General features: G+C 40.6%; 1 protein-coding gene across 3 annotated transcripts in view; it reads left to right on the top strand.

Annotated features, from left to right (window-relative positions):
• Positions 1–21,215, top strand: part of BCAT1 (branched chain amino acid transaminase 1) — a 93,414-nt gene that overhangs the window by 64,698 nt on the left and 7,501 nt on the right. For all 3 annotated transcript variants that reach the window (XR_008556631.1, XM_028144042.2, XM_028144041.2), the window contains exons 6-10: positions 1,948–2,111; positions 5,637–5,779; positions 12,116–12,201; positions 14,861–15,001; positions 19,199–19,273. Coding sequence is in view for 2 of the 3 variants with exons in the window: in XM_028144042.2 (XP_027999843.2) it covers positions 1,948–2,111; positions 5,637–5,779; positions 12,116–12,201; positions 14,861–15,001; positions 19,199–19,273 (609 nt within the window). In the remaining variant the exon portion in view is untranslated. The remainder of the gene's footprint in view (positions 1–1,947; positions 2,112–5,636; positions 5,780–12,115; positions 12,202–14,860; positions 15,002–19,198; positions 19,274–21,215) is intronic.

The raw sequence follows: 21,215 nt of genomic DNA on the forward strand, positions 1-21,215 counted from the left end.
TCTTTAACTTGGCTACCCGTCATAGTGTCATTTCCTCTGTGGCCACCAGGCATGGTCCTCATTTTTACATGGAATGTGAGTAGAATCATCTTCCCTTTTCTTCAGGGGGGCATGCCTTTCAGATGGCATCAGTGTGACCCGATACAGACACATTTTTTTATGCTCATGAATATTTTGCTTACCAGATTCTTCTTTTTTAAAAATAATACCCAAGATATGTTTTTATTGATTTTGGAGAGAAAGGAAGGGGGAGAGAGAGAGAGAGAGAGGCATCAATGTGAGAAACTGATCAGTTGCCTCCTGTATGTGCCCTGACTGGGGATCATATCTGCAACCTTTTGCCCAGCTGGTGTGCTCAGTGTTTGAGCATCGACTCCTGAACCAAGAGGTCACCGGTTCAATTCCTGGTCAGAGCACATGCCTGGGTTACATGCCTGGGTTGCAGGCTTAATCTCCAGTAGGGGGCGTGCAGGTGGCAGCTGCTGGGTGTTTCTCAGCAATGTTTCTCTCACTCTATCCCTCTTCCCTTCTCTCTCTAAAATCAATAAAAATATTTGAAAAACAAAACAAAAAAAACCTGCAACCTTTTGGTGCAGGGGACAATGCTCCAACCAACTGAGCTACCTGGCCAGGGCTACCTACTTGATTCTTGATGATGTGTGCATAAGTAGGGGGAACAAGGCCTAGGGAGGGCAGTGGGAAATATAATTAAAACTCAGAAAAAGAAGTATATCACCAGATCCACTTTCAGCCTGTTTCACCAAACAATACAAAAGCCACAGAATCCACTGGAATTGAATTTCCTCTCATTCTTTCCCTGGCAGATTTCTACCCCCATCCAGCCAACCAGGCTCTAGTGAAGACTCGACACAAGCATTTTATATCCCAGGACTCTCTACGGAAGAGTCCTGACTTGTTTTCTTATTTCCTGAGTGGCACAGAATGGCCCTGTGACCTCTGTTGCCTAAATGATAGGTAGCCTTCAAAACTCCCAGCCTCTCAATTTTTCTCCTTAATAAACAACTGACACTAATGGCTTGTAACTGCCATTGTGCTGAAGGAATGCATATGATTTTGCACTGTTGGCTTATGGTGAATGTTGGTGGGAAAGGCCATCTTCTGTCTTTGTCATCCTCTGCCTTTTGGGGAGTTACATTTATCTTGTCTGGTGTTTGCCTCTAGCGCCGCTACACCCTTGCTGTCTGTACCCGTCACAGTGAGGCCTGGTAATGCACAGTTTCCTATATCTCCCTGCTGCTGGAGCCCCTGGCATGTCTAGGAAAACAGAAGGGGAGGTTAAAGAACCAAATATTAGCCCTAGCTGGTTTGGCTCATTGGATAGAGCGTTGGCCTGTGGACTGAAGGGTCCCAGGTTTGATTCCAGTCAAGGGCACGTACCTCGGTTGCAGGCTCAATCCCCAGCTCTGATCTATGTTTCTCTCTCTGTCTCTCCCTCTCCCTCTACCTCTCTCTAAAAAAATAAATAAATAAATAAATAAATAATAAATGGAAAAATATCCTCTGGTGAGTATTAACAAACAAAAGAAAAGAAGAAGCAAATATTATATTTTTCACCCCCAAAGACTAAAATTATATCTGAGTTCTTCCCTTTTTCCATTTCCAATCAATGCAACATTGAAGGGTGTTATATAGCTGGCTGTTAAAAAATACACTTCACTAAAAACCCTACTAACCAAAAGGGGACATACTTGCTTTTCCTCTAAAAAGCAAAACAACTCAGAAAGCAAAGCATAATGAAACGTACGTACTCCGTTCTCTGTGTTTTCTTCTTAGAAGACCATTGGGCTTTGTGTCACTCACTGTGAGAAGTAACAGTCCCTGTCCTTTGCTGGCCCCTTTGGGAGACAGTTACAGCTTTATTCCAGGCTTTGAGGCTGGTGTGTGCATTTTAAATGAACAGTTGTGTGTACGTTTAATTTATTGCAGCCTTCTCTTGGAGTCAAGAAGCCTACCAAAGCCATGATCTTTGTGATCTTGAGCCCAGTGGGATCTTACTTTTCGAAGGAAACCTTAAATCCCGTCTCCCTGTGGGCCAATCCGAAGTTTGTAAGAGCCTGGAAAGGTGGGACTGGGGACTGCAAGATGGGAGGGTAAGTAAGTCTGTGTTTCTGTCTAAAGGAAAGAGTTCCTCACCGTCACTGAGTTGCCATTTCACCTCTATCCCTGTACATATATGAATATTCCGATCATAATGCTCGATTTTGTTTTGGGTTTAGTTTTCATGTTTTCACCGAACTCGTCGTTTAAAGTAATAACCTGTCGCCCCCTATTGGGAGAAACATTGGATATATGCATAGCCATGAATTGAAATAAGTAATCAAAAGAGGAATCCAATCAGTGATTTGAATGAACTGCCCTTGGACGCTGGCCCTCTGGCTGCAGGCTGTCGGCTGGCATTAAAGAGTGTCTGGTGCTGGGGCCAAGGCCCTCCGATGGCTCCAAGGGGTCCTGTCTGGGGAAGGTGCCTGCTTCATTGAAGTGCTGTCTTCATTGCTACAGATTGTAGCCATCCATACCTGCTGCCAATTGGCTGAAGGACAGCCCTGCTTTGGCGCCGGCAGGCCAGTCTCATAGGCCATATGTAGCTGGCTGGGAAGAAAAGAGCATCTGAGAAGTGTTAGACAATTTCAGGGGTGGACTTGGCCGTGAATGGGGAATGCCCCTGTGGGCGAGCAAGAATAGCTGCGTTAACCGGCATGGGCTTTTCCTTTATGAATACCGAGTGCTGATGTGGTCACATCTCCGGGCAGTAGCAGCCCTGGAAGGTGGCTCAGTGGCAGGCTCCTGGGCCCTCGTACAAAATGCAGAGTCAGGAAATCGTGGGAGAATCGAATGATGTGTTGCTGGGATGTGAGAGAGACATTGAAGCCAGCTTTGACCCTCAGGTAGTCTATCTCTATTTCTACACACACACAAAAAAAAAAGTTATAAAAGTCTATGACCTGTCATCCCTGCTTGTAGTCTCAGCAACTGCATTCTGTCAATGGATAGAGAAATCCTAGCACAGTTTGTTAAAATAAGAAGTCCCTTTCTTTTCCTTCTGGTTGAGCGCACTCCTTCCTGAATGTGTCCTAGGCCAGCCAGGCTGAAATTGCTTCTGTTTACTCTCCTGATTTCTCATTTACTCATTCAGACTTCTTCATATGCACTGCACACCATCTGTATTACTTTGTTAAAACTTCTTTTAGAGTGCATATTGAAGTAAATCAACAATCTTGATAAAGAGGTAATAATTTAAAATAGTTTATCTTCTTTATATCTTGCTTTCTAGCTCCCCCGACCTGTCTAGGGAAAAGATAACATGGGTACATTGGGAAATAGTGGGGTCTGGCTGATGTGGCTCAGTGGTTGAGCATCGATCTGTGAACCAGGAGGTCACGGTTCGATTTTGGGTCAGGGCACATGTCCAGGTTGTGGGCTTGATCTCTAGTAGAGGATTAAGTACCTAGTACTCTGGCAGGTAGGAGTCTCTCAACAGACCATAGTTGATATGAGGTGCTTTCTTAATCATCTCCTTGACTCTATCTTAGGAGCAATCAATTGGATTTTATACAACAGAATTTACTCTTGGAGAGGTGTACTTAATATATCTTTTCTCAGATATTTATTCCATTTAAAATTATATTAAAACATTTCTATGTAGACAGTTTTCCCTTTTTTTTTTTTCATTTTTCTCTTTCCTCCAAGGAAATATGTTTCTCTTCTGAATATTAGCAGCATATGGGAATGAACCAAATAAATTACTATGGTATCACTTACCCTGTGGACATTAATGATATAGCTTACGCCTGAGAGAATTTTGAGGAAAAAAATCCACTGATGGAATATGATAATTAAACAAACCAAACAAATAAAACCCCTTTTCCTTTCAATGCCTGAAACAGTCAGCTTTAATTCTCTTTCCTGCCCAAGTAACTTGATGTTGCTAAGGAATCATAGTTTTAATTCTTCCACACTCTCAAAAGTGTGTGTCTGTTTGTTTTCAAACTGTGAAAATTTTGTATATTTTTAATAGAGTAAAGGGAATTTTTCTTATGAGATAAATCATTTTTCTATTGTTAGATATGGAAAAAATCTCAACAGCTGTGTCTGTGAACTAGAGAAAAGTCCATTATAATAGTTATTTTTTTATAATTTTATTTTTTAAATATATTTTTATTGATTTCAGAGAGGAAGGGAGAGAGATAAAAACATCAATGATGGCATATGAGCCTAACCAGTGATCACGGACAACAGGGGGGTGGGGGCATGTGTGTGGAGGGGTTTGGGATGGGAATGGGAGGGGGGGGGTTGAGGACAAATATGTGATACCTTAATCAATAAAGTAATTAAATAAATATAATAAAAAACATCAATGATGATAGAGAATCATTCATTGGCTGCCTCCTGCATGCCCTACTGGGGATCAAACCCGCAACCTGGGCATGTGCCTTGACTAGGAATCGAACCATGACCTCCTGGTCCATAGGTTGATGCTCAACCACTGAGCCCCAGCTAGGCATATAATAGTTATTTTTTAAATGAATTTCACTGGCATAGAAGAGGCTTATATAACCTGTTTCTCAGCTTTTATTGTTATCATTTTATTTTTTCTACCCAACACTATGCAGTATATAACAAGAGTTTTTATTTGCCAGATGAATTGGGTGAGGCAATAATGTGAACTGACCTAAGTTCACATAGAGCCTAATAGTAGTAGGGCAGGAGCTTCCCTTAGCCTGCTGGCCCCAAACCCATGCCCTTTCTACTGGACTGCCTCGTAAAGTCGGGTTAATACTCATTATTTAAAAATATTCATAAATTAACTCAGTTATTGCCTATCAACATCAATTCTGAATAAAGATTATCTGACTTTTTATTAAATAAAAGCCTCATATACCAGGATTGTATTGTCTTTAGATTAACCGATAATTTATATTTTATTATCTGTGTTGTGAAGGTCTTTTAATGACTCTTACATTACCTCCATTTGAGTAAACTTCATCATTGCCCAGATTGCTGTAGCCGTGTAGTCTAAAGCCTATTTCTCATAGCTTTCTAGAATATTTTAGTTATGAGTCAATATTCTTTCAGTTGCAAGTCAGAAAACCAACTCAAGCCATCTTAAGTAGTAAAGGGACTGATCTTAAGTAGGGTGGTAACAGTGGATCTTTTGGGGTCTCAAATTGTTGTTGCCAAGTTACTTCTCTAAGCCTCAGTTTTCCATCTGAATAATGGAAATGATCCTGAAGGCTAATTCAATACTCGTGTGAGGTTTAAATGAAATAATTCATGTAAAATTGCTTGGAAAGTGAAAAAAATATATATATTCAATAACCTTTAACTGTTATTAACTTGGTTATTTATCTGTGTTCTCATATCTCTACTTTTCAAGTTAGAATTCCACAATTTTGCTTTGTGTGTGCTCCTTCTCTCAGATGAGTGCAATTAGATCATTTAGGTTCCAATTTAATGTTATGCTGTTAACTAGAAAGTTAACATATTAAGAACATAGTGCATATTAAGAACATAATACATTGATTACATGCACATGTGAATTAAAGACTTTAGTATTTTGGTGTGGAAGTTGGGATAAGTGTATATTTATAATCAGTATGTTTCCTGTTTCTTAAAAGGAATTATGGCTCCTCTCTCTTTGCCCAATGTGAAGCAGTGGATAATGGTTGTCAGCAAGTTCTGTGGCTCCATGGAGAGGACAATCAGATAACGGAAGTAGGAACTATGAATCTTTTCCTTTACTGGATTAATGAAGATGGAGGTAATCCACTCAGATTTCAGCTCCTTGCTTTTTTATTTTTCTTTTCCTTCAATCATTTTCAGTGGGATTGGAAAGAAAAGAACTTGGAATTTAGAACAAAGAAATAAGCAGCACAATTCCAATATCTAAGTACATACTGTGCTTTTGCTGTCCAAGTAGACATGAGTTCAAGTTTACAGAATTTCTAAAGGTTTTGTTTTTTGGCTCTATATGTATGTATTATTAAGATGTCAACTTAAGGAATTGGAATCTCCACAATTTGAAGATTTGCTACCTTATTCCTAACATTTTTCTTATCGGAAATCCCTTGCACTTGGAGTTCGGGCTCAGATCAATTCAATAGTCATACACCGTATAGTATGTATAAAATGCTATAGTAATAAACATAGCCTACTGATTTTACTGATATGAAATTTAGTATACTCCCTTGCTATAATTTCAAAAATTGTTGCACTTTATACATATTTTGATAATATATCAAAAGCCTTCCAGGTTTACTCTGGAGCTCACTTTAATTGGAACATAGTAATTTTAACCCTTTGCACTCGCTTGCTTTTTTCTTGAGCTGCTACCGATGTTAACCATGTCGAGTCACACTCGACATCTGAGTGCAAAAGGTTAAGAATATACTGCTCTATCTTGGAATTGTACTTAGATCCTGGTTCATTCAAGTTTATTAATATACTAGAGGCCTGGTGCACAAAATTTGTGCACGGCAGGGGGGGTGTCCCTCAGCCCAGCCTGCACCCTCTCCAATCCAGGACCCCTCAAGGGATGTCTGACCCCAGGATGGGGCCTAAACCGGCAGTTGGACATCCCTCTCACAATCCTGGGCCACTGGCTCCTAATCGCTCACCTGCCTGGTTGCCCCTAACTGCACCCTCTGCCGGCCTGGTCACCCCTAACTGTCCCCCGCTGCCAGCCAGGTCACCCCGAACTGCCCCTCCTTGCCAGCCTGGTCACTCCTAACTGCCCCTCCCCCACCGGCCTGGTTACCTCTTACTGCCCCCCCCTTCCAGTCTAATCGCCCCCAACTGCCCCCCCCCCTGCCGGCCTGGTTGCCCCTAAATGCTCCCCCTGCCAGCCTGGTCACTCCCAACTGCCCCCCCTGCCAACCTAGTCACTCCTCACTGTCCCCCCTGCCAGCCTAATTGCCTGCAACTGACCCCCCCTCTGCTGGCCTGGTCGCTCCCAACTTCCTCTCCCCCCCCCCCCCCCCGCCCCGCCGGCCTGTTCACCCCATGCAGCCTGCTGTTCAGTTGTTTGGTCGTCCTTCACTAACCCTCCACCAGCCTGGCAATAGGCAGGCATCTTGTGAGGGTGTGAGGGTTAATTTGCATATTACCTCTTTATTATATAAGATATCTACTATAAAAATCAGTACTTCTTTACTACTTTTAATATCCTGAATGCTCATTATTTCTCTTTGCTACTTTTTCTCTTTATTTTTTTAAATTTCATTTTTTTTCATAACCATTTATCCTTTCTATGCCCTCTTCCACCTCCCCTGCAACTTGCTTTTGTTGTTGTTGTTCTTAGTTGTCAGAGACCATAGGAGTTCATTGAAGTTCAATGTCTGTAGTATTGAATTAAATGCCCAATAATGCAGATGTATGCATTTATTTCTACTAGAATTTTAATAGTCATAAAAATTTTTAAGAAATTTTTAGGCTTGTTTGCATTCTTAGGGTTTTCATTTCATAGTACTAAGTGTAGAAATGTAAAATATTAAGTTTCCAAATACTTAAAACATCTCTATTGGTTTTACTTGAAATTTTAAATGAAATGTTTATTTTAAAGTAGCTCTTTTGTCATTTGGCTACAAATAGAGGAACATGGTCACATGTGGCTGACATTAGAGCTCTACACTGATTTGAGCATTAGTGGCAGAGGCTAATAAGATTGAGCCTTACATTCCAGTGAGAGGTAGAATAGTAGGTGTGGTGAGGACACTTATCCTGGGATTGGCCATTGGTAATCTTTGGCACATGAAAAGGCAAATACAGATCATGCTCATTCTTCCATCCCTGCTGTTTGTACTTGGCACTATTTAAAAACAAAAATTTTACTGGACTATTTGTGATTTCTAAATTTGAGTTTCTTGCATATGACATAAGCTGTGCTTGAAAGATGACAGCCAGTGTTGCACTCTGCACTTAGGAGATAATAGATTGATTCAACTCATTCTTCCCACTGGTCCACTCCCACCATCATCTCCCCAAAAACCCACACTACTCCAAACAAAAACAATGACATCAGTCAGAAGTGTCAACATCATCATTTAAGGATGGGAGATGTCAGGATTTAAGCACAGTCTAAATCAGAGCTACATGATTTAACCAGGAACAGTCCTAGTGAAAAATTACGCCTTATCCAAACAATTGTCATGGACCATTTCCACTATGGCTTTTAAAGGTCAGAATAGAAATGAGTGAATTTGTCTTCTGACTCTTACAAAATATACAAGACCTTGAGAGTTATTATTCAGATTATGGTTGCCTGAGATCACTTTAGTTTTAATGTGAATGTACCCCTTCAGTTGGAGGGTGTTCATCTAACAGATTAAATACAAATTAAAGCAAGGAGAAAGGAAATGGAATAAATGTTTGGATAGTACTATGAGAAAATGCAGTAGCATACCAGGAATAACCTTTGGACTAAAACTAGAAGAAGACATTGAGGCAACTCTATAGTAACTTTGGTTTAGACCATGTGGCTTTAAGAAAATATAAAGAGCCCTAGCCAGTTTGGCTCAGTGGATAGAGCATCAGCCTGAGGACTGAAGGGTCCCTGGTTTGATTCTGTCAAGGGCATGTACCTTGTTGCAGGCTCCATCCCGGCCCTGGTCGGAGTGCGTGCATGAGGCAACCAGTCGATGTGTCTTTCTCACATCGATGTTTCTCTCTGTCTCTCCCCCTCCCTTCCACTCTCTCTTAAAAATCAATGGGAAAATATCCTCTGGTGAGGATTAGAAAAAGAAAAAGGAAATCTAAAGAATAATAAGTTGGAAATCAGCAAAATTTTGATTTTCACAAACGTTACCAACAGCAGGTATATGCAGAGTTCTTTTAGCAATAACCTGCTGTCTGTCATGAGCACCCACTCTCTCAGCCGCTTTGAAAGGTCACTAAAGTAGATAATCTGTTCATATGTCTGTTGGCATGCTCCTATCCCGCCTTCCAGTCTTTGCCCACATATCCCATTCTCAGTAAGGCTTTCCTGAGCACCTTACTAAAAATTGCAAACTCGCCCATCCCGTGTGGTTCAGTGGTTGAGCATCAATCTATGAATTAGGAGGTCACTGTTTGATTCCAGTCAGGGCACATGCCTGAGTTGGAGGCTCAATCCCCAAAAGGGGGTGTGCAGGAGGCAGCCGATCAATGATTCTCTTTCGTCATTGATGGTTCTCTCTCTTTCTCCCCCTCTCCCTCTTTCTCTGAAATCAATAAAAATACACTTAAAAACATTTGCAAACTCCTCTCTCCATGTCCCAGCATTTATCACCTTTCCCTTTTTTTCCTTTCATGGTCTAATACACTATTTAACATAACAATTGTTTGCCTCTGCCTATTAGAAAGTAAGCAGGGAGTTATGTCGGTTCTGTTCACAGCTTTATCCTGGGTATAGAGATAAGCCAACTGCATAGGGTGGGCACTCAATACACAGATGCTTGTTATGATGGAGTTGCAGCCTGATAAACCCGTCGTTAAATTGAAAATGTCATAAATCAAAAATGTATTTAATACACCTAACCTACCAACCATCAAGGCTTAGCCTAGCCTACCTTAATTGTGCTTAGAACCCAGTATCCAAAAACGCTGGCAACACAGTACACAGAGTATCTATCAGTTGTTTATCCTGGAGATCACGAGGCTGACTGGGAGGTGCAATTCGCTGCCACTGCCCAGCATCCATGAGAGCATCGGACTGAACATCTGCAGTCTGGGAGAAGCTCAAAATTCAAAGTTTGGTTTTTCCTGACTAAGTATCACTTTCACACCATCTTAAAAGTAAAAAAAAATCATGTCAAAGCATTGTTAGGCCAGGCCTGTCTGTATATTTGTTGAATAAATGAATAATTGTGCTGATGATGTTTAGGGCTCTTACGCAAACCCACATTCCTGGTTCCCATTAGTGCTTGACTTTGGGATGTCACAGATGAATCCTGCTGTTGTTGCTTCTAAATCCTTCAGCTTCTAAAAATGATTCCTCTGTCAAAAACAAGCTGCATTTGTAGGCTCTGTTTTCCTCATGTTGGGCCATCTGGAGCTGGTTCTGGCTCTCATAAGCATGTTTGTGGTTGCAGAGGAAAATGAATATTTCTCACCCAAATGTTGTCATGTCATCATCTCTGTCTGGCAACCAGAGAAACAGATGTTCTGTTCCTTGACCTCAGGCTAGTGGTTACAGTTTGGGTGTTAAATATATTTCACAAAACTGCGTTTGCACAGGCGGGGCCGCCGTTTTCATTTAACTTGATGGAATCTTAGAGCTCAGCAAGCTCTAGGAAAGGGTCCAGTTTGGGGGCACTGGAAGTATGTTTGTCTCTATGTGTGGAGTGTGTGCATATATATATATACACACACATGTAGATCCATACATTTATGTGTCTAGCTAGCTAGCTATTGCAAAACACAGGTTTATTTTGAGAGCAACATTTCAAAGTAGCCCCAAGGACGTTGCCAAAACCAAGTTTTCCTCTTTCCCGAAAGCATCTTTGAGATGATTTTTAGACACATTAAAAAAAAAAAATCATACTGCTATATCCTAGCAAAGAGATTATTCATTTATTTTTTTACTCAAAAGCACTTATTACATCCATTCTGAGCCAGGCAGAATGCTGAGTTTTGGGGACACAGGAATGAATTTAGAGTTTTGGTCTTCCAGACAGCTTGTTTGTTGGGGATGTGTGATGTACCCACAGTGCGACAGGTGAGCCCAGACCCCAGTATCCTATCAGGAAGGGAAAGACCCCAGTGTTGGGACCCTGAAGGTCTGGTCCTGACTGTCCTCCACTGTCACCAACCTTGCAAGTCACTTATGTTTGTAGGGCCTCAGTTTCTTCTGTAAAGTAAGGATTGCACTAGGTGGTTTCCAAAGTCCCTTTTAGCTGCATAACATGACTTGGGGAGCTCAGAGTCACCGGTGTGATTTCTGCACAGCCTTTGTTACCTAGTGATTCTTTCAAGCATACCTTGTGAATTCCTCTAAAAACACATGCTGGGCAACATATGGTCTGTTACAAGCTTCAACATCTTGATAAAGCAATGATTTAAGGATTGAATTTCTCACAAGATGCAGATTCCTGGGTGCCAGAGGTGGGGAGGAGAAGGGGATGTTGAGTACCAGAGGTTTCCTTATGTAAGGGGTGTTTGTGGATCATGGGCCACACTGGCTCTTGCAGACGGAGAGTCATGCCAGACCGAACGGTGGTTTGGAGTGCCGGGGATCATGCTGAAGTAGACCAGTGTCTCAGCCTTGGCTCTCTATGAGTCACCTGTAGAATTTTGTTTTGCTTTTTGGATTTCTTTTTTCCTTCTTTCTTTTTTGTTAGCCAATACGTGCTTGAGCCCCTCCTGAGCCTATTACATTTGAAACTCAGCGGGTGAGGTCAGCGATTCTATATATGATGTGGATACTCACTTTACAGTTTGAAAATCACTCTAGAGAGATTTATCAAGGGGTAGTGTGGGAGCAGTGGCTGGCCTGAGTAGGCACCCACTCTTCTTGGGGGTGGGCTCCTCCACAGTATTCTTAAAAGGTTTGCTAATGACCAGTGTTCCCAAGTATGACCCTATCTACATTATTCTAATTACTAACCAGCTTTAACCCACTAAATTTTGACTTCACAGTGTTCCTCCTAAGAGTAGTCTATAACTCTTGCTGTTTGTTAGTGGAAAACCATCTCATTTTTTACTGGTTAAGGGTACATTGGAGATGAATAGATGAGTAGTATCCCTTCCTTCCTTCCTTCCTCCCTTCCTTTCCCTTCCTTCCTTCCTTCCTTTCCTCCCCCCCCCCTCCCTCCTCCTTTCCTCTCTCTCATTCTTTCTTCCTCCCTTCCTTCCTTTCTTTTTTTTTTCTTTTCTTTTCCTTCTCCTCCTCCTCCTTCTTCCCTCCTCCTCCTTCTCCTTCATCTTTTTCTTCAAATAGAAATCTACCTGAAGTGTGAATTGAGTTGAGAAATTTGACAATGCAGAACAGTAACATCTTCATGTTTATTACTAGCCAAGTTGCAAGACACAGGTGTTTGTTGTTGTTGTTTTTAATGGCTATTGGTATAAGGCATGGCTAATATAGTTAAAGTTTGAAAATATTCCGATTTCTAATTGACAGAAGAAGAACTGGCAACTCCTCCACTAGATGGCATCATTCTTCCGGGAGTGACAAGGCAGAGCATTCTGGACCTGGCACGCAAGTGGGTGGGTTTTTGACATGAGCAACTTTTCTCAGCATGAAACAAAAAGTAATCAAAATAAGCCCAGCTTTGTGTTGAAATAATATCCTGAAGTTGCAACCAATGTTATCTAATCTTTAATCTTAACTTGAGTGAAAAGAACTCTTCTAGAAGAACTGTCTTGGCAAGACTATCAAATAAGCATTGTTTATAGGGAGGGCAGAGAGAAACCAGTTTGTCAAGTTGTCCTGGTGAAGAAGTATTTTAGTACTAGTCTCAAGCTCTATATCAGGTGTCTCCCACCAACTCACCTGGTTTAAAATTTGTGTGCTTCCATTTAGCCAGTCCTTAACTTTTCACGTCTAAGTCTATTGTTTTTACATGGCAATGATTTGTAGTTCTCCCCTTCCTCTGTTTATTCCAGCATAGCCATGGTTATCATAGAAATTAAGGAATTCTACTGGCATAAGTATTTACTAACATAACATTATTAGTTTGGCTGCCTTTTTCCCCCCTTCCTTCATGCTCCCTGTCCTTCCAAATTCCCATACATGCTTATTTTAAAATCAAAACACTCAAGCAAGTGTAAAATTATTTTCAGTAGACTTTCTGATTCATGTGACACAGGCAAGCATGCTAAACTATTTAGTGGTGGAAATGACATTATAACATACTTAAGATGAATGTTGAATGAGTTGGTTATCTGGCAAAGGTTTTTGGATGGAACTTTTGACCCATGTGTTTAACTGATGTCCAAGGGACATGAAAAGGCTGTGAGCATTCTGTGGTCAAACGGTACTAAAGTACTAATAAGGCAAACGTTTAGAAGCACACATTATCTAGGAGAGTACTAGTACATTTCCTCTGGAAAAAGGCTTTGGAAATAGAGGAAATGGGCCTTGTCTACTTCGGGGTTTTGTAGAATTATTTATAGCACAGCTGCCACATGCTGGCTGGCACGTTGGGCATGGCATTTACAAACTGTTTGTATAATTTCAAACAGCTTGCCCTGTCCTAAATATGTTTGCAGTTGCAAAGATGTATTTTCAAAGCTCAGTAATTTTTGTTTTATTAGAGAAAAAATTCAACCAAGTACAGAAGGGTTGATGACAAGTTGCAAGTGGAAATGCTTTCCCACACTAATGATTTGCTAGCATGAAAATAGGTTATTATGGAGGAAGTTTTTTCTTGACTCCTTAGCTGTAATTTATTTTAAAAGCTACTCTAAAACAGTGAGACATAAATGCCAAGAGCCATGTGGGGGGTTACCATTACTTGCCAGACAGGGGAAATTGTCCAAAGATAAGTAAGGGTGAGCAGAGTAAAAACAATTCTGTTTATTTACAAGATTTTTTTTTTTCCCCTTTTCCAGAACACAGAGCTCAGCTTGTTTTCAGTTAACTTGGCTGATTTTCTGGAATTTATTTACCTTTGAACAACATAATTGCAATTACAGACTGAGATAAATTGAAACTTGCAAAAAGCCATATTTCTATCACAGGCATATTTTCCTACCCTTCCAAATATATGCTTACAGCATTATGCATTCTTCTAATGTTTTGAATCTTGCCAAGAGCTGTGATTTCCATTTTTATCTATTGTAGATTTGCAGGTTTTAAAAAATACTCTTATTTTATTTAAAAAATCTGTCCATTTTTTGTTGTCCTTAATTCAAATAGCCTGTTGACAAACTTTGAGCTTTAACCACTAACATAAAAGAATGAGAATTAAACAGATGAGAGAATGTGTACTAAGTAGATAGTTTAACCAGATAACTTTAAAAAATCAGAATATTTTTGTTTTTATTTCCTATCCTGGAGCAAATAAAATGTTCCAATAGTTCAGCAGAAGTCGATGAGGTTATAATTCTGTGATGAAAATCTAATATGATTCTAAGAGTAAGGGAGAGGATTACTGCGGTAAAGTCAACTGAATCAGTGAGTTTAATTTAGGAAGAAAAAAATATACAATGCAATTTCTCAAATAAAGTCCAAATATACTTTCACTATTTTAAAGTAATGAAATCTTCCAGATGTTTAAACTCAGTCTATGTTTTTATTCCATAAAAGACACAATAGAAAAAGGACCAAATTGGGAGGAAGTTGGATTAAACCTGAATTCAGGTCCACCTTCTGCCATTTACTATCTGTGTGGCCTTAGGGGGAGTCACTCAACTTCCTTGAACCTTTATTTCTTCATCTGTAAAAGGGGGATGATAATATCCACCTTAAAAATCAGAGAAGTTGGCATGCAATGGATGCTCAATAAATGGTAGCTATAATTATTAATGTTATGATAATGTATTCTCTTTTATGGTAAATAGCACTTAAAACACTGTCAGCTTAGAGTACACATTAAGTAGCACCAGTGTACGTCAACCTTTTGGCTTTAGCCATGACAACAAATAAAAGGCCAAAAAAAAAAGCACACATGTCTTAAAAATATGCCATGCATTTTATGCTGATAATCTTATGTTTTATATTCTGATCCTCTCATTTAGAGAGCCGGTGACCTTGGAGTAGGTGGCTTAACACCTCACTGTGTTTTACCCGTAAGATGGTGTTGCTTTCTACAGCTTTCCCCTCTAAGAATGTAAAATAGAAAGGCAGTACTACAGGGCATTTTCCCCCATGCCTTTTCCTTAAAAATATGTATCACTTTTTTTATATATATATTGCAAACAGGGTGAATTTAAGGTGTCGGAGCGGTACCTCACCATGGGTGACTTGACAACAGCCTTGGAGCAGAACCGAGTGAAGGAGATGTTTGGCTCTGGCACCGCCTGCATTGTCTGCCCAGTTTCTGATATCCTGTTCAAGGGCGAGGTAAGACAGCCTGCCATTTCTAAGCATTTGCCTATAATTTAATTTTTTAACGTCTGAACAAATTACTAGTTGGACTCAGAATGCAAAGGATTTTCTTTTTCTTTCTTTTTTTTTTTTTTTTGGTAGCTTGGCATTTCGTTAACTGGGGCGGATTGACCTCATGAGCCTGTATTATTAGCAAATTGCTTACTCTTGAAGCATAGTCACCTCCATCTTGTATAAAAAACTGCTGTTTGAAACTCTCTGCTATTGTTAGATAGTCCCTAGTCCTGTAAACTCTGTCATTGTAAACTGTCACTTTAAGACAGTCTCTTATTCTATAAAATGACTTTGTTTTTAGTTCAAATAATAGAGAAAAAGATAAACTTAACTGTCCTTGTAAGCTAGCCATCCAATGTAATAGACTAATATAGACTAACTAGAGGCCCGGTGCACAAAATTCGTGCACGGGGGTGTGTGTCCCTCAGCCCAGCCTGCACCCTCTCTAATCTGGGACCCCTCGAGGGATGTCTGACTGCATGTTTAGGCCCAATCCCTGTAGGATTGGGCCTAAACGGGCAGTCGGACATTCCTCTCACAATCCAGGACTGCTGGCTCCCAAATGCTCGCCTGCCTGCCTTTCTAATTGCTCCTAACCACTTTTGCCTGCCAGCCTGATCAACTCCTAACCATGCCCCTGCCAGCCTGTTTGCCCCTAACTGCCCTCCTCTTCAGGCCTGGTCATCCCTAACTGCCCTCCCCTGCAAGGCCTTGTCCCCGCCAACTGCTCTCCCCTGCAGGCCTGGGTCCCTGCAAGCCCAGTCGCCACCAACTTCCCTCCTCTGCTGACCTGGTCACCCCTAACTGCCCTCCCCTGCAGGCTTGATCGCCCCCAATTGCCCTCCCTTGTAGGCCTGGTCCCTCCCAACTGCCCTCCCCTGCTGGCCTGATCACCCACAACTGCCCTCCCCTGCTGGCCATCTTGTGGCAGCATCTGTGTCCACATGGGGGAAGCCATCTTTGACCACATAGGGGCAGCCATCTTGTGTGATGGAGTGTTGGTCAATTTGCATATTACTCTTTTATTAAATAGGATAGAGGCCTGGTGCATGGGTGGCGGCCAGCTGGTTTGCCCTGAAGGGTGTCCCGGGTCAGGGTGGGGGTTCCCTTGGGGAGTGGGGCGCGGGGCAGCCTGGGCAAGGGGCCTGTGGTGGTTTGCCGGCCGGCCACGCCCCCCTGGCAACCCAAACGGAGGCCCTGGTATCTGGGATTTATTTATCTTCTATAATTGAAACTTTGTAGCCTTGAGCAGAGGCCAAGGCAGGCCAGGGCTGTGGAAGCTTGGCTTCCTCCATCGCCGGGGGCAACTCACGCCTCCTGCTCTCTCCAGCTCTGTGGCTGCCGCCATTTTTGTTGGGATTTATTTATCTTGTATAATTGAGACTTTGTAGCCTTGAGTGGAGTCCAGGGCCAGCCAGGGTGTGCGGAAAGCTTGGCTTCCTCCATTGCCAGTGAAACCCAAGCCTCCTACTCGCTCCTGATTGGCTGGTGGGCGTGGCTTGTGGGTGTAGTGGAGGTATGGTCAATTTGCATATTGTTATTTTAATCGATAGTATACTGATAATAATTCCCATATTCTTATGCCAACTACTAACTCATTATGTATTCAAGGTTACAACTGTCTGTAACAATAACACACACAGAGTTCTTTGTAATATCTGCAAACAAAGACGCTTCAAAAGTATAAATACGGGAAACTTCCTGTATGTGTTGCTCAGAGATTTGGAAGAGACACCTCCCTCTGGGCCACATGCAATAAATGACTCCTAATTAATTGGCTCATTAAGGCATCTTGTATCTCACCTGCTGATTTACGATACAACACTCTCCTCTTCTCAGTGAGTTTGTGTAAGCTCCAACAAGGTGGGAGGTCAATTTTGTCCTTGGACAAGGATATCTGCCTTTTGTCAATTTCGGGTTTTGAAATGTGTCACTAGACTTCCACTCATTACTTTCTGCTAGCTTTGTACAGAAGGTTCTGCAGGTAGTTAGATTTCAATTTCTGGTTGCCAAAAGTAGTTCCATCTCCTGGAGTAGGAATGGCAAATAGTTATGGGAAATTCATTTGAACGATCAATTCCTACATTTATTACTCTTAATATTATTGATGTTTTTATTTAGACCATTTTGCAACAATTTTTTTATTTGGCAAATCTGGTACATTTACTAAAATCTTCCAGAAAAAAATTCAAGCATTTAGTTGGAAGAAATATTTCCCCCCAATAAACCAGTCTGATTTTATATGTGCTTTAATTCCATTTTTTGGTTAGTTTTTCTGCTTTCCCCTTTATAACAAAGAGTCAATACTTATGATTAACATCAACAGCTAACTTTGTAACTTAAAGTCATTTGAGTATTATTCTTAAAATGTCAGATGGCTTAAGTCACTTATATTAAATATAAATTCTAGAAATTTAATATTCAACACCATAATATTTTTTTCTCAGCTGGCAGATGTTTTTTTTCTCTGCTTATTTTAATGGTGGCTGCTTCATTGCTTGAGAATTTTAAACTTGCTTTTAGGGAATGGCTCTTGACCTAATTCCATCTACAGACTTTCAAGAGAGAAGAATGACTCTATTATCATTTAGTGCTTTTACTGATTATAAAGCTACTGTTTCATATTTCATTGTGGTAGTATCTAGACATTGGTTACTTTTTTAATGAACTGTGGTTGTCATTAGGTCAGATACCTTTAAGTCCAATTATTATTTCACCTATAAAAATAAGAAGTTTATAAAATTTAACATGTTTTTAATGGTTTTGTGTTAGAGGGCATTTGGAGCCAAAAGGTACATCTAATTATCCTATTATACTAAAGGGCATAATAAGAAAGGTGAGAACATGGACTATATACTAAAATCAGACTATCATGCCTGCAAGCCAGCGAGGCATGAATGGACATGACTGAAATATAAATTAGGGTCATTAAATCTTTTTCAGCCCTGAATTTAACCATGTGATCCAAGATTATGAAGGTTGTGGCTCCTGGAAGTTTGGCTTGTAACAGATATATATAGGTTTAGAAGCCCCTTTTGCGAAGGCATAAACTTATTTTAATTTATGTCCCCAAATGATTTACTCTAATGCAAAATATCTTTGAGTTCTTATTTCTTGCTGAGAGGGTTAGATATGGAAGCCAATGACTTATCTTCGTTGATTTGGAAGGAGTGCTGGAAGAGGTAGGGTTTCTTAACCCTTTGCACTCGCTTGCTTTTTTCTCAATTCCTTTATTCTAATGCTAACTGTGTCGAGTCACACTTGACATCCGAGTGCAAAAGGTTAAGTTTAGCCACTGTTTTAGCCACCCATAGCTTCTCATTTGTTTCTCAAGTTATCCCGAAGACTGGCATATAAACAAGTTGTGCCCTAAAATCAGTTGGTAGGCAATGGAAAACCTATCATTGGCTAGTTACTTTTTACTCAAATTTAGAATAGAAAATAGGCTTTGAAGCTAAAATAATCTATCTATATAAAAGCCTAAGCGACCAGCCTGAACAGGCTGTGTGGGGTGACCAGGCTGACAGGGGGGTTAGTGAGGAATGACCACAGGACTAGCAGCAGGCTGCGTGGGGCGACCAGGCCGGCAGGGGGGCTAGTGAGGGATGACCAAACAACTGAACAAGCAGGCTGTGTGGGGCAACCAGAGCAGCAGGGGGGGCAGTTGGGGGTTACCAGGCCAGCAGGGGGGCAGTGAGGGGTGACCAAACTGGCAGAGGGGAGCAGTGAGGGGCCACCAGGCCAGTGGGGGTGCAGTTAGGGGTGACCAGTCTGGCAGGGGGGGGGGCAGTTGGGGGTGATTAGGCTGGCAGGGGGGGCAGCTGAGAGTGACCAGGCAAGCTGTGGGGGCACTTAGGGGCGATCAAGCAGGCAGGCAGGTGAGCAGTTAGGAGCCAGTGGTCCCAGATTGTGAGAGGGATGTCTGACTGCTGGTTATCCCCTGAGGGGTCCTGGATTGGAGAGGATGCAGGCTGTGCTGTGGGGACCCTCCCGACCCCCCCATGCACGAATTTTATGCACTGGGCCTCTAGTCAGATTATAATAGAGCCATTTCTTCTTTCCAGGAGGTGCCTTCATACAGTGGCATCACTGAGTGTCTTACTTGTGGCACAGTATACATGAATATCCTCATTATCTCGTGTCTGGTTTTCTTTATAGACCCTACACATTCCGTCTGTGGAGAATGGGACTAAGCTTGCAACTCGGATATTGGACAAATTGACTGATATTCAGGTAAGGTGTATTTTGTCATCTTATTTTAATCAGCACTTAGAACCAAATCATATTTTAATGGCAAGAAGAGAGTAAATACTGCCATTTGGGGTCAACAAATTAAATCTAAGGAAGATGTTCCTGATAGTATGTATGGGCATAAGCAATACAGAAATGGGGAAGAAAAGACATATTTTTTTAAAAAGGAAAGAAAGAAAATAATTGTTAGGGAATCTAAATTACTTAACATTAGAAAAAATAGAGAGAGCGCCCTGGCCCGGTAGCTTAATTGGTTGCAGCATTGTCCTGATGCACCAGGGTTGTACCAAGGTTGTCCAGGGTTGGGGGTTTGATTCCCAGTCTTGACACATGCAAGGGGCAACCGTGGAGGCATGGGTAGGTGGAACAGCAAAATCGATGTTTCTCTTTTTGTCTCTCTCTATAAAAAATTAATTAAAAAATTTAAAAATATATATATAAATTTTGATAAATCTATAAATCTCATTAAAATGTATACTTTTATAAAAATCTTGAAAGTAGAAGAAAGCACAGAAGAAAATTAATATCATATGTGATTCCAACACTGAGTTATAACTACTGTTAATTTTCAATATGTCAACTTTTAATATTTTGTAAGCATTTATATATTTTTAGAGAAATTTGTTTTCTAACAAAGTGGAATTATACATAATTTTTATCTGCTTTCTTCATTTAATAAGTCATTTGCTTTTTCAAAATAATTTTAATTCCATATATGAAGTTAAATTGAATTCTATTATGCCTATGCACCAAAGTTTTAAAGAAACCTATTGTACATTGATTTTGTTAGTGCTTCTTTTACTATTATAAACAGTACGTTTTTTATTATTTCCTTGGGATAAATTCCTGGAATTGTAATTGTTGGGTCAAAGGGTGTGCACACCTATTTTTTTTTTTAGATGCTACCTTTGTTTTGCCTTTTTTTTTTTTTTAAGCAGCAATCCAACATCTCACAAGGTACTTAAGCATCTTTCTAGGCAGGCATATCAAATACCAGGAAGTTCAAGACTGTTCTATAATTTGTAAATACTTCGAAAGTTATTTGAAGATTTTGTTGAGCCCATGATTGCCAGTCGGTGGAAATAACCAAGGGGAACTGAGATACTGAAACATAAAATGAAGTTTGATAGTTTTGGTGACATCAGGTGGTGCTGGGTCTTAAAACTAAGCAGAGATTCTGCCGAAACCGGTTTGGCTCAGTGGATAGAGCATCGGCCTGCAGACTGAAAGGTCCCAGGTTCGATTCCGGTCAAGGGCACGTACCTTGGTTGCGGGCACATCCCCAGTGGGGGGGGGTGCAAGAGGCAGCTGATCGATGTTTCTCTCTCATCGATGTTTCTAACTCTCTATCCCTCTCTCTTCCTCTCTGTAAAAAATCAATAAAATATATTTTAAAAAAAACAAAAACAAAAACAAAAAAAACAAAAAAAAACTAAGCAGAGATTCAGTTGGTTGGGAAAGCAGCAGATCCTGCAGAGCAATTGAGGTCCTCGGATAATGATAAAAATGGTATTTTTGAATACTTAGCAACTTTTATGTAAAACTCATAGTATTTATAAAAGGAAAGAATAATAGTGTTTTTTCATCAATGAGCTATATTACTTCCACCCTTTAACAAACATTTTCTATAGGAATTTTCTGCAAATCAAATAAAGGAATATCTTAATTTTGAAGACATAAAATCTATTCAGAGCTGTTTTCTACATTTGTACATAGAAACAATTAGAAGTAATTTGAAGAAATATAATGAAACTTTTTTTATTGGTGTTTCAGGTGTTTATATTTTGGTGTCTCTCCCCCCACCCCCAAATATATGCACACTTTTAACAGCTGATAGCTCAATTTTGAAAATAAAATGTATTTTAATAAACACTGCTTTTATACTTAAAGTATATGTATACATTTTTGGGAGGACACACTATAT

Source organism: Eptesicus fuscus, chromosome 7, assembly GCF_027574615.1.
Source record: "Eptesicus fuscus isolate TK198812 chromosome 7, DD_ASM_mEF_20220401, whole genome shotgun sequence".
Taxonomy (NCBI): domain Eukaryota; kingdom Metazoa; phylum Chordata; class Mammalia; order Chiroptera; family Vespertilionidae; genus Eptesicus; species Eptesicus fuscus.